We start from the raw sequence: 13,250 nt of genomic DNA, 5'->3' as shown, positions 1-13,250 counted from the left end.
CTAGCACTGTACCACTTGAGCCTCAGCGCCACTTCTGGCCTTTTCTGTTTATGTGGTGCTGAGGAATTGAACCCAGGGCTTCATGTATGGTAGGCAAGCACTCTACCACTAAGCCATAATATTCCCAGCCCACAGGTTTAAATACAAAATGTTATGAAAATAATTATAATAGATTGCCTACATTTCAAATAGTAACAGCTGCAAATGGTATTTGGAAATATGAAATCATCACACCTTTCCCTTGAAACTTTGAGGAAAAACATGAAATTGCTATAGCCATAAAAATACTGTTTTTGTGCCTATATAGAAGGCATTTATGTATTTGAGATTTATCTTTTAAAAAATTTTATTATGGGGGCTGAGGATATGGCCTAGTGGCAAGAGTGCTTGCCTCGTATACATGAGGCCCTGGGTTCGATTCCCCAGCTCCACATATACAGAAAATGGCCAGAAGTGGCACTGTGGCTCAAGTGGTAGAGTGCTAGCCTTGAGCAAGCAGAAGCCAGGGACAGTGCTCAGGCCCTGAGTCCAAGCCCCAGGACTGGCCAAAAAAAAAAAAAATTTTATTATGAAGGTGATGTACAGAGGGGTTACACTTATATAAATTTGAACAGTGTTACTCTTTCCTTTGCTCTCTCCCAGTTTCCCCTCTCTTCCCCACCCATAAATTCACTTTCAACATAGTGTCTAGTGAGTACCACTGCCGCATTTGTTCACGCCTTGTCCCTCCATTTCTGTACCCCTTACCCTTCCAAAGATAGATAAATAGAAAAAACAGGACACTTGAGACTTTTCTAACCCTACCTGAGTTCTAAAACTAAGGAGTAATAATAACATTAAGGTTTTGAGACTTGGGAAAAACTTTCCCAAATTAAACCTTTCTTTTGCCAATATTTTCAGTGTACTTTTGGTTGTTGTCTAATGTTACAGATCTTTTTTCAGGCTTACAGATTCCAGTCTGCTGTTGGAAGATTACTCATCCAAGTTGAGCCCTAAAACAAAGAGAGCCAAGCACAGCCTTCTGTCTGGAGAAGAGAAAGAAAATCTAGCAAGCGACTACATGGTGCCTATATTTTCTGGACGGTGTGTGTGCTTTCTTTTCCTGCCTTTCATTAATAGAAGTGGGGGATAAATGATAGCAGCTAACATTTATTGAACTCATTAGGTAGCAGTTGGGAAAGGTCTTAGGAAGCTTGGAAGAATATGATCATTATAAAAATACTTTCCTGTTCAGATATTTTTGCTATTATACAGGACACTGGCAAAGAATGATTGGGATGTAATGCTATTTGTGTGAGTAGTAGAAATGAAAAGTAAAGTCTTGGATGTCTGTGGATGAATGCTATGTATAGTCAAAACAGATAGAGTAAAAAGAAAGCTCCAAAACTGTAAAATGGAAAGTAAAAGAGGATTATTAGGGATATAGAAAAGGAAAGGGGAGAGGGAAATAGAAGAGGCATATGATCAAAGTACATTGCATATATGTGTGAAAATGTCACAATGAAACCCTTTACTGCATGCGATTAATGTGAGCCTTGTTACCATATATCTACATAGAAGTGATGTTGTTTACCTTGTGATTTTTCAGTTATCTTTAAGTAGTTGTACAAAGGAGTTGCTATCTAACAAAGCAGTTTATGAACACAAGGCATCTTGATCAATGTGACTGCTTTCCACATTGTCACTCAACCCTCCCAGCCCACTCCTTCCCTCACTTTTCTAAATTTCATAGGATATACATGGAATTCTTGATTGCATTCTCTCCCACTTCTCCTCTTCATTTGTCCCCTCCCCCCTTGACTCCTTTCAAGTATCCATTTCCTGGTATTTATTTTGTTGAACTTTGACTTCACTGAAATATGGTAGATTCAAGGGAGAAGTCAAATAGTATAATTCCTTAGAAAGGCAAAGTAAAAATCCATGGGTCTTTTTTGGTGTGTGGCTGAAATGAGAAAATGTTTGTGAAAAAAAAATCTCAGAACCACAGTAGGTATTATTCTACTCATTATTATTATCAGGGGAAAATCATTTCCTAACACAAGGAATCAGCATCTGATTTGCCAGGTTTGGGGTTTGTTTGTGTTTTTTTTTTAAGTAGGTTTTCTTTGGGTACAGGACACAGGGTCTGAGGTCTGGCACCTTAAGCTTAGTCGAATTAAGCCATTTTATCAGTCATTCACAACACCCACATTTTACTTCTGTTTTAGTCAAGTGCATGTCAGTGGAATTGCAGATACAGAAGAAGAAAGAATTAAAGAAGCTGCTGCTTACATAGCCCAGAGGAATCTTCTTGCTCGGGAGGAAGGGCTGGTGACCTCCAAGCAATCCAGGACATCCAGGCAGGGCAAGGTCTCCGAGCAGGCCTTGGCCATCCTGCAACAGGAGGAAGCTTTTGAAAAGAAGTCCAGGAAAGTTGCAATTCGAGAAAAGGCGGAACAGCTGTCACTGAGAAAAACAGTAAGAAAAAATAATTCAACGCTGTTTCCAAAAGTGGAACTGCATGTAACAAATTGTGTATGTGTGTGTGTGTGTGTATGTGTGTGTATGTATGTATTCATTTATGTTAAATGAAGAAATATGTGGTCTTAGGGGGAGATAAAATCTCCAAATGTGGAAGACTAAGAAAAGCAAACTCAATTTTAAACTCCATGAAATTTCAGATTAAAAAAAGTTAATATTCGCTGAAGCTTAAAAAATTCATCTTATGACTGTTGCTCAAACTTAGAATGTTAAGTACTAAATAGCGACATCTTTTTAAAAAATATTTTTGCTGTCTTAAAATACTTATGCAATGGTTTCATCTTAACCTGTCTATGTGTACAGTGTATCTTGATGAAAGTCACTCCTCCCATTACCCCAGTCCCCAAATCCATCTGTTTTAAAAATCAGGGTATGGAATGCATTCTATCTAAATGCAAAAATAAACTTCCAAGTGGAAAAATGAGAAGTTTAACTTCTACATTACTATTTTAGCACCAGAAATGACTTTGATGTAGTAGTACTTTGATTAACCTGTTTGCTTTTTCAGTTAGAAGAAACCCAGACATATCATGGAAAACTGAATGAAGACCATCTTCTGCATGCTCCTGAGTTTATCATTAAACCTCGTTCACACACAGTTTGGGAGAAAGAGAATGTAAAAATACACTGCTCTGTAGCAGGCTGGCCAGAGCCTCGCGTCACGTGGTATGTCTTCTTTATGAAAACTAATAGAATTGGTTACAAAAAAAAGTTACGTTTATCTCTAGTTAAAAAATATATACTGAAGAGTCAGTGCCTGTGGCTCATGCCTGTAATCCCAGCTACTCTGAAGGCCAAGATCTGAGGATCATGGTTTGAAGCCAGCCCAGACAGGAAAGTCTATGAGACTCTAAGTAACGACCCAAAACAAGTAGGAAGTGGAGCTGTCGCTCAAGTGAGCACCAGGTCTTGAGTAAAACAGCTCAAGGACAGCGCCCAACCCCATCAGTTCAATCTTTTGGGAATTGTTGAGTTTGAAGACTAAGAGTAAAAAGCACTTCAATGCTTAGAGAGGGTGATTTCCTCAAGCTTGATGTAAAGTTCCAGTTACTGGATTCCCTCTTTATCATAAGAAGGACAGGTCTGAGCACTTCACAGAAAGTCTCACCTTGGAAAGCACACAGAAAAATAAATACTAAAACAGAACCAGAGGATAACTAAGAAAGCAATTAATATTCTGCCAAGAACAAGATTTGTCCCTGAATAACCTAAAATTTTACCATCAGTGTACACATAACTAACATTTAGTTATAGCAAGAAACAGGGTCAGATCCAGGTTAGAGGGCATGAAGCTTCTACACTCTGGTGACACTCTTTGCCAAAACAAATAAAAAATTAGAACAAAGGACCCATGCTGGGAAGGGACTGAAACTTTAGTTTCACTCACTTCCAGATAAAGCCACATTTGGAAGCCTTCTCTATAAAGCATTAGCTGAAGCTCTGATTTGTTTTGCAACACTGGTACAGGACACACAGTCTTCAATAAACATCTTTCCCCTCAAAGAACCAAGAACTTAAGCAAGAACCAAGCCTGCTGGTGATTACGTTCCTGGCATTTCTGCCTTTATGATACCCAAATGCAGGTTCCTGGGTCTGATACTAAATACAAGTAGGAAAGAAATATTGGTGCTCTCAAACAAAAAGAGGATAATAAAAGGAGGGGGTTTGTCACATGACTTTCTGTAGTTACACTACTATTATTCCACTGCTAGTCATAGCAGTTAATCCCAGAGGCACATCTTTCAAAGGCATTCATGCTTGGGGTTTGGCTCCCTTGAAACCCCTTTTAAAATTGTTAGAGCTCCAAGTTTCCACTGGACACTGTTAGGTCATGAGAGTCCCTGAAGTCTAATAAATAGTATAAACATGCAGTGTGGAACATGTGAGATTCTGCCAGTCCCACGGTTACTGACTAAATCTATTTAGTCAGTGGAACCAAGAGGTTATCCCAAGAGTGCTGGATGGCTGAAGCAGAAATCACTCACGCAGGCCAGGAACAGAGCATGTGTGGAACACTGGCCTATGCCCAACTCATTCTAAAAGGAGAAGGAGGCCTGTTTATGTGTTAGGTCCAATAGAAAAGTGAGTTGCAAAGGCTGCTGTTGTAACACCACAGTGATGTCAGCCATGCTCCAGGGGAACTTTGTCATTGCAGACGGATGTACTGGGGAAAAGAATTTGAACATGTAATAGGCTATGTTGTGTAATAACCTATATAATAATATATTGGTTGAACTGGAAAGAAAGAGCACTTATTTAATTTAAAAATATGTAAGAACTTAGGAAAAGCAATTGACTCTGAAGGAGGAGTTTGATAGGAGACAGATTCCAGAAAAGATACTATTCACTAAATAGCTTTTCTATTTTCTGTTCCTTTGTATTTTCTAGGTAATGCAAGTATATTACTCAGTCAAAAATGAAAGATTACATGAAATAGAGTAGAAAAAAAATTTCTTTTGAAAGAGAATTATTTAGATCTTGCCCTGTATAAAAGAGACACTGGTGGCTCTGGTGGCCTATAATCCTATAGTCCTATAATCCTAGCACTCAGGAGGCTGAGATCTGAGGATAGTGATTTGAAGACAGTCAGAGCAAGGAATTCCCTGAGATTCTTATCTCTAATTACCCACCCCAAGGTGGAAAGTGGAACTGTGGTAAACTGCTAACTTTGAGCACAAAAGCTCAGGGATAGTGCCCAGGCCCTGCGTTCAATCCCCAGGACCAGAAAAACAAAATAAGTAAATAAAAGACAGCTTTAAAGTAGATTTCAGACCTCAAGCTTGGGTCAGATTTTCAATGGAAATCTTGATCGTCACCTTCAGGGTGTAGGAAAACTCATTGGAGCAACATGAGGGCTAGTAAGTAGTAGACATTACCATGTTTTCAGATATGGCCTATAATATTAGACAAGATATGTTTGCTTTTCTTTACTTTGATCCAAAAGTCATTATCTAATAAACATTTTGAGAAAGTTGTCATGACAAAAATTCCAAGCTCAAGAATAAGCACAAAAAAGCATATCTTAGGAAAAGTGTATATTTGTAAAACTCTTCTATTTTGCAAATTATGAAGTTTATTAATTCTCATATATGATTATTCCTATTTATATTATATGTTACACTATTACTATTTACATTTAGTTAAATTTAACAGTTACTACTATTAATATCATAGAAAAACAGACTGTACTTTAAAAAGCTAGCAAAAACTGTTTATAAATCATCATTTTCCAACATGAGGATTTAGGATTCTATCTAGCTAGCTAGCTGATTCCAAAATATAACCTAATGGGATAGATCTCTCTTTCTCTCAGATAGTTGATTTTTGAAGTAAATAATAGCTGTTAATTCGGGATTTAAGGTTGAATTCTAAACAGCCATCCCATGATTGGTAAGATACAATATGCTGAACATTATTGGGCATACATTATTCACTAATAGAAAAAAATGATCACAAAACCTTTCTGCTTGACCCTATTTTACACTGTCAATGAGCTTTTGCTATAACCTCATTGTCAAAGCCATCCCACCATCTAAGTTAACATTTGTATCAGAGGATTAAGTGTGCACTTTACACAAATAAATTTAAAAAGTCACAGGATGGAACAATGTTGTTCTTGGTAGAAATGGTCATGGTATGCCAAAAACTCATTGCCTAGCAATTCATAAGCTACATGAGAATAGGAAGAGAAAGGGTGTTCATATGAATATTTACAAATATTTAAGAAATCATTTGATAAATAGTCCCAAGGTATAGATTATACTCCCAAATCAGTGGATGACTGACTACTGTGGGATTTCCCTTCTGAGAAGCGACAAGCTGTGAACTATGTACAAACTGGGCCAAAAATCCTTCTTTTGCTCCCAGTCATAATACTAAGGCAGCTGATCTCAAGGGAGCTCAAACCTGAACATCTCACAAGTGAAATTCCTGGGAGGATAGAAGGAAATTGCTTTTTGATTTGACTTTTCTACTTTAAGCAAGGATTTCTCCAACTGGTATCAAGAGTTCCAGAGGAAAGACTAAATGCTTCACAGCCAGTGTTCTGTGTGTATCTTATTTAAACAAGTTTCCTCTGCCAGGTGGCCACATTAGCAGTGGTGTTTGACTAGGGAAAGGCATCAAGGTGCTAAGTCGAATAGTCCTGGGAGACGATGGGGAGGGAAATAATCATGAGAGCTGCAAAGTACCCTTTAAACTCAAACTTTATAGAGATATGAACAGCATTGTTGACCTAAAGCCAAAGCAGATGTTTGGTCAAGCAGCACATGCCACAACTTTTAGGGTCATGTCACTCCTCTGTGCTAAGAGGAGCTACCGAAAACTCTCCAGACCATGAAAAACTAGAGCAAGAGGAAGCTTCTGAGTGTGAAATGAATGACCTAAGCCAATTTAGTCAGCAAGCAAGCAATGAACATTTTCGCCTCTGCCTTTCTTCCAAATGGGGGAATTCTGAGATCAGAAGTAGCCAGGAGCCATCTCTGATGAACTAGTGCTGCTTGCTGTGAGCCTCCATGTTGAGATGGCTGGTTGAGACCACTTCTGTGCTGGCAGGAATCAGTGTGGCACCAACCAGCAGTGTCTTCTATTGGCAGTGGTAAGATTACATGGATAGCACCTGTCCTGCAGCTGTGATTGTCAAACTAAGCCAACCTTCTTTCAGATCCGAGGGAAGCAAGGCTTAGCAAGTCTCAGCTTACTATCTTCCTCATTGAAAGCCATCCAGGGTCTGAATGATTTAGCTCAGTGGTAAAGTGTATGCCTAGCATATGCACAACCCTGTGTTCAATCCCTAATGTCACAAGAAAACAAACATAAATAGAAAATAAAATCATTCATATAATGACACATGTTTATCAGAACTTCATTCCTCCAGTGGGGGAAAAATTTATGACTCTACAATTATCTACTGCATTATACAATAATTCATTCTAATTTCACCAACTCTGCATTCTTATAATATTTGCCTGTGGTTCCTCCTTCCTCAGGAGTAGGAATGCAAGTCAGTATGGATCATGTACAATCTCCATCATCCAGGGCTGTCAGCACAGTAGAAGAGACGCATGTCCACCCATAGTTCTGATAAATCCCATACTTAGCAATTTAAACCAATCAATATCACTGACTCAGACATGGGAACAATTATATTTTGTGGGATTTCTAAGGTGAAGCCTAGTGAAGAAGTAACATTTGGTCTGAATCTTGAAGAATAAGTTAGTACTTTACTAGGTGGGAAAAGAGATTGAGACATTTTTTAAAAAAGTATAGAAAATGAATAATGTTCTATAGCAACTATATTAATTTTACATTGAGGCTAGGGGCTGGGGATATGGCCTAGTGGCAAGAGTGCCTGCCTCATATACATGAGGCCCTGGGTTCGATTCCCCAGCACCACATATACAGAAAATGACCAGAAGTGGCGCTGTGGCTCAAGTGGCAGAGTGCTAGCCTTGAGCAAAAAGAAGCCAGGGACAGTGCTCAGGCCCTGAGTCCAAGCCCCAGGACTGGCCAAAAAAAAAAAAAAAAAAAAAAAAAAATTCCTGAGGCTAGGTAATTTGTTTAAAAAATAAGTTTAGTTAGCTCACAATTTTAGAGGCTGAAAGTTCCAGTAGATGGTACCAGCTCTGGTGATGGTCCCTGGTAACTGTGCTGCGTTTTTGCAAATAGGAGCACATGCAAGAGGAGGAAGTCACATGCTGTGAGACAGGAAGCCAGAGAGCAGTAAGGAAGAGCCAGGCTTGCTCTTTGATGGCGACCCACTTTCTTGGAACTAAGCAGGGTTCCACAACAACTGTTTGATACCTGCAGAGAGTGGTACTCAATGACATGATAATCTGATAACCTTGTACCTCTTAAAGGTTCCAGCACCTCCTAATACCACCTTGGACCAAGTTCCAATCCATGAATCCTTGTAGGAAAAACCACTCCAAACCACAATGGGAACCTAGGATGTGTGTGTGTGTGTGAGAGAGAGGGGGGGGGAGAGAGAGGAGATGAACAAAGACTGAGACTGCTATTTTTCCTCTCCTTTTTCACCACATTCCTTGCTTTCAATCCTATTTATAGACATTTTCAAAAATCTGGAGAAATAAAATGCAGCTATATAGAAAACGGTTGAAATATGGAAATGTCATGTGAATTAAGCGCCAGACTTCCTGGTTTCAAATCTTATCTTGGGTATTCCGGGTTATGTGAACAGAGCAAGTCATTTAACTTCTCTCTATCTAGAAACAATGTTAAAGAGCGTATCAGCTCACCTGAGTTTACTCATATGATATTGAGTTTACTGATATGATAGATACACAAAGCACTCTGAATCTTCCATCACTTGTGGTCAATTGTGCTATCTGTGCACATGAAACAAGGTTTTGAAAGGGAAACTAGCTCCTTGTTTGGGCAGAAAATGGTTTAAGTAAGTTCAGTCTGGCCTGGACCATAGACTCTGGCTATTGAGAACATGGGGACCACCACAGACACAGAAATGTATTTCAGGCAGAGCCCCTCTGTGTGTCCTGCTTCCTGAAGGCGGAGGCCTAACCATAGATGGACAGAGCAGCTAGGAGAAGGGAGCCCTTCATCTTTTCCTAGCCATAAGTTTTCTTTCATGCTATATAAAATCTCCTAAGACAAAAGCACATTTGTTTATGACACATAATGAATCACTTGAATGCCATGGTTTTTTCAGTACATTGTTTTTACCAATAATAGACAAGAAGGAATGTTTTGCTTTCATCCTACATGGACTAACAACAATAAAACCCTTGACACAAAGCCTTTCTCTCTGTTATGTCAACTATAGCCAAACCTCCCTTTTTTAAGCTTTTTGATGTATAATATATGTACACATGAAAACATATATTTTAATATAAATATAAAGTTGTAATCAATTTTTATATTTAAACACCCCAAGTAACAGCCTTCCAATCAAGATGGTAAAAGACAAAAAAAAATATATACTTGGACATGATAAATTACACAGGAGACTAGACATTCACACAGTGAGACCAAGGGAGGATATTCTTAGGAGAGGATCACAAAGCACAATAGCTATGTGCATATGACCATATAAAATGATATTTATGGAGATGAATACCAAGAAATGGAAAGAAGAGGTTTTCTTGTTATTTTGCGTATTTTTGTTTTTATCCTTTGTTGCTGTTTTAATTTTCTGTGCCTTTTGTCTTGTTTGTAGGTTTATCTGTTTTGGGAAGGGTAAGGGGGAGCACAGAAATGGTGAGACAAATAGTAAACAAACGCAGTAGTGATACACACTTGACACTATATTGAAAATGAACTATATAACTGTGGGGGGAGGGAACCAGGAGAAAACAAGGGAAAGGGTGACACTGTTCAGAAAGAAATGTATTAATTACCTTACTGTAAGCCCTCTGTACATCACCTTTACAATAATAATTTTTTTAAATAAAAGAAACAAAACATGAGTACCCTAGATGCCTCCTTCCCTTCACCACCATGTGAAATCCTTGTTCTGACTTCCAGCAGCATTACTAGTAAGGAATCTCATTAGCCATGTACTCTTTCAAAGTAAGATTTTCATTAATGCCAAGTACATGAAATACATCCATGTTGTAAATTCCTTTCATAGAAGATGCGAAAGTATTGCCACTAGAAGTTTCATTGCATTGCTAGTGTATTTTATTTAAGCTAATGTAATTTGTGCTTATTGGATAGATGCTGCTGTTATCTTCAGAGACCCATTCATAGGTGTGCCCACAGGTCAAAAATTGTTTGTATATAATCGTGAAGTTATTATTGAATTATACACCTCAATCAATTTCATTTCTATTATCTCCTAGGTATAAGAATCAAGTGCCAATAAATGTGCATGCAAACCCTGGGAAGTATATTATTGAAAGTCGATATGGAATGCACACTCTGGAGATTGACACGTAAGAGAAGCAGCAGTGTCTGCATGTGTTGCTCAGCAGTGGCTCTGGGAAGCACATTAGAATCCAGTTCATAGCCACTCTCCCCCTCCCCTGCCTGGTCTCCACAGGAACATTCCTATGCATTTCCTCTGTGGGTGTGCACCTACAAGGTTATATCTGTGACTAGTCCTTCCACTCTTACATTACCTCCCAAAGTCATCTGATATTTGAATTTAGTCAAAGATATCAGAAACCCCCCCCCCACAATTTTGTTCTTTTTTCATGATTCTATAGACTGGGAATTTTTCTTAGAAATCAGCATGAAAACTGAGTTACCTAACTAGGCATGTCTAGTTAGTTTTCCTTTGGAGTTCCAAATCAATGTCATGATTGTATAAAGGCTGTGGAGATGGTGGCAGGTAATACTGTGAGTAGGCTGGATTGGGAGATAATATTCTTTCCTTCAGCTCCCCAGGACTTATGGACAACTATGTGCTTTGACAGTCTGTATATACAAAAGGTGAGACGGAAATGGGATGTCTTAGGGTAAAGAAAATCCAAAGCCAAATGTGGAAAAAAAAACCATATCAAAATTTCCAAATCTTCAAAGGTTTATTGTGTCTCTCAAGATGATTCTGAAATCTAAACTTAGTTATGCAAATAAAAATATTAAACAAGCTCTATTTTTAGCTCAGAAAAACCCTGGCGTGTTGAAATGTGCTTTTAAAATGGTATCATTGATTCTCAAGAAACTTCGAGTTGGCCCCCATATCAAAGAAGTTGGCCCAGATGACACTGGGCTTCCAACAGAACATTGAGATTCTTGACACTGATTGAAGTCACACCACTTCTGCCAGTAAGCAGTAGTGAGCGTGTGGTTGCCTTCAAAATTAGATGGCTATGCAAATGCAGTCCTAGTGATGTCTGTTAAGTTTCACCATGGTATAATTTTGTCATAAGTGCAACCAAATCCTGAGAAACAATAAGAACAAGGATACTGGTGTGATTCAACACAAAATAGCCTGCTGTGAAATCAGCCTGCTCATCTTTCTGTGAGATCATTCCATTTTTTGTATGATAGTTTAATTTCTGTAAAATAACTTAGAGGACTATCCAAATGGCCCATCTTGCTAAAATTCTGAGCATAGACTGAATATTAGAAGAATTTAAGCATAACTTACTTTTGATTGGAGATTAGTACACTGAACTTCACATCAGACCAATCTGGCTCAGATTTGTGGCTCAGATACACTGGGGGGAATCTCTAACAAGGGGCTTCTGTCCTACTGATGTCCCCAGACTGAAACCTTCCTCCAAGGACAGAAAGCAGGGAGGCCACATCCTCCGCTGTGCCTCCAAATAAGTTATCTGTCACAGTGGTACATGGCTGGACATTTTCTCCTCCCCAAACAGCTTTAGACAAGTTTATCGTAGTATTGTTTACTGTAATTTATAAATTTAGTCTTTTTGTTGTTGTTGTTATATATTGTCAATGAACCCAGGCCACGGTTACAGTAGATGATAGGCATTCTATTTTATTGCTCATGAGAAACTGCAATTGATCACTTGACCAGCTCCCAGGTACTCAGTTAGAGCAGGAGCTTCATCAAGAGATACAAAGAGGCTGGACACCAGTGGCTCATGTCTGTAATCCTAGCTATTTAAGAGATCTGAGAATTGTGGTTCAAAGCCTGCCCAGGCAGGAAAAGTCCCCATGAGACTCTTACCTCCAGGTAACCACTAGAAAATTGGAAGTGGTGCCATGGCTCAAAGTGATAGAGCCCTAGCTTTGAGCACAAAAGCTCAGGGACAATGCCTCGGTCCTGAGTTCAAGCCCCACAACCACCACCACCAACAAAAAGTTACAAAGAGCCGTGGCTAGCCACTGTTTTGTATTCTACTGTGTTAGCAAAGAATTCCTGGATAGAACAGCTGGTCACAAAGGATGGTTACCACTATGGCCATTCATTTCCATGTGTTCTTTCAGATGTGATTTTGAAGATACAGCTCAGTACCGGGCATCGGCGATGAATGTTAAAGGAGAGCTTTCAGCGTATGCTTCGATTGTGGTAAAGAGTAGGTTTGCCATATTGGTTTTATTCAAGGTGTATTTTGAAAAGTTTCTTCCCATTGCTTAAAAAGAATAATTAATCACTAAGAATCTCACACATGTTGCTTTTTTTTTAAAATAGGATATAAGGGAGAGTTAGATGAGACTCGCTTCCATGCTTCCACCATGCCTTTCAGCTGTAAGTTTAATTGTGTATTTGCTAAACGTCACCATAATATGTTTTTCTATAATGCTAAATGTAAACCATACATGACATGACAGTGTATACCAGGATAGATAAACTACATACCACTTATCTATGGCTAGGTAGTGATAGTTGTTTTTAGATGCTTTGGTTACTATTTCCTTTCTGTATTAAAGTGCCTGATTCTTGTTTTATGAAAACGCAGATGTGTTGGGTTAAAAATAGCTAATGCTCTTACATCTTACTGTACTAAACTGAGAAAGGTTCATATACAAAGTTGGATAGAGTAAAGATGGAAGCAAACATGCACACACATGCATACCTAGGTCAGCATTGCTTTTTTGAGAAGTTGTGTCTGACCTCTTTTAGCACTCCCATACCGCATCCAGTAGGGGTGAAGTGTTTCTAGGGAGGCCATGGCACCTTACTTGAATGTCTATGATAACATGGTACATTGTTAACTGTCAGTCCTTTCCACTGGTCCAGGCACCACTTGAAGGCAAGACTGACTGAATCTTTCTTCTCTGAATCTCAGTGCCAGACACTGAGTGCATATTTGACAATGAATGGATATTTGATCATGAAT

At 38.8% G+C, this 13,250-nt stretch overlaps 1 protein-coding gene across 3 annotated transcripts in view; it reads left to right on the top strand.

Moving 5' to 3' along the window:
- Positions 1–13,250, top strand: part of Myom1 (myomesin 1) — a 158,733-nt gene that overhangs the window by 50,882 nt on the left and 94,601 nt on the right. For all 3 annotated transcript variants that reach the window (XM_048363644.1, XM_048363645.1, XM_048363646.1), the window contains 6 exons: positions 943–1,083; positions 2,208–2,457; positions 3,029–3,186; positions 10,338–10,430; positions 12,397–12,485; positions 12,602–12,658. In XM_048363644.1, the coding sequence (XP_048219601.1) occupies positions 943–1,083; positions 2,208–2,457; positions 3,029–3,186; positions 10,338–10,430; positions 12,397–12,485; positions 12,602–12,658 (788 nt within the window). The remainder of the gene's footprint in view (positions 1–942; positions 1,084–2,207; positions 2,458–3,028; positions 3,187–10,337; positions 10,431–12,396; positions 12,486–12,601; positions 12,659–13,250) is intronic.

This window comes from Perognathus longimembris, chromosome 15 (genome assembly GCF_023159225.1).
Source record: "Perognathus longimembris pacificus isolate PPM17 chromosome 15, ASM2315922v1, whole genome shotgun sequence".
Lineage (NCBI taxonomy): Eukaryota > Metazoa > Chordata > Mammalia > Rodentia > Heteromyidae > Perognathus > Perognathus longimembris.
This window is presented reverse-complemented; position numbering and strand designations above follow the sequence as displayed.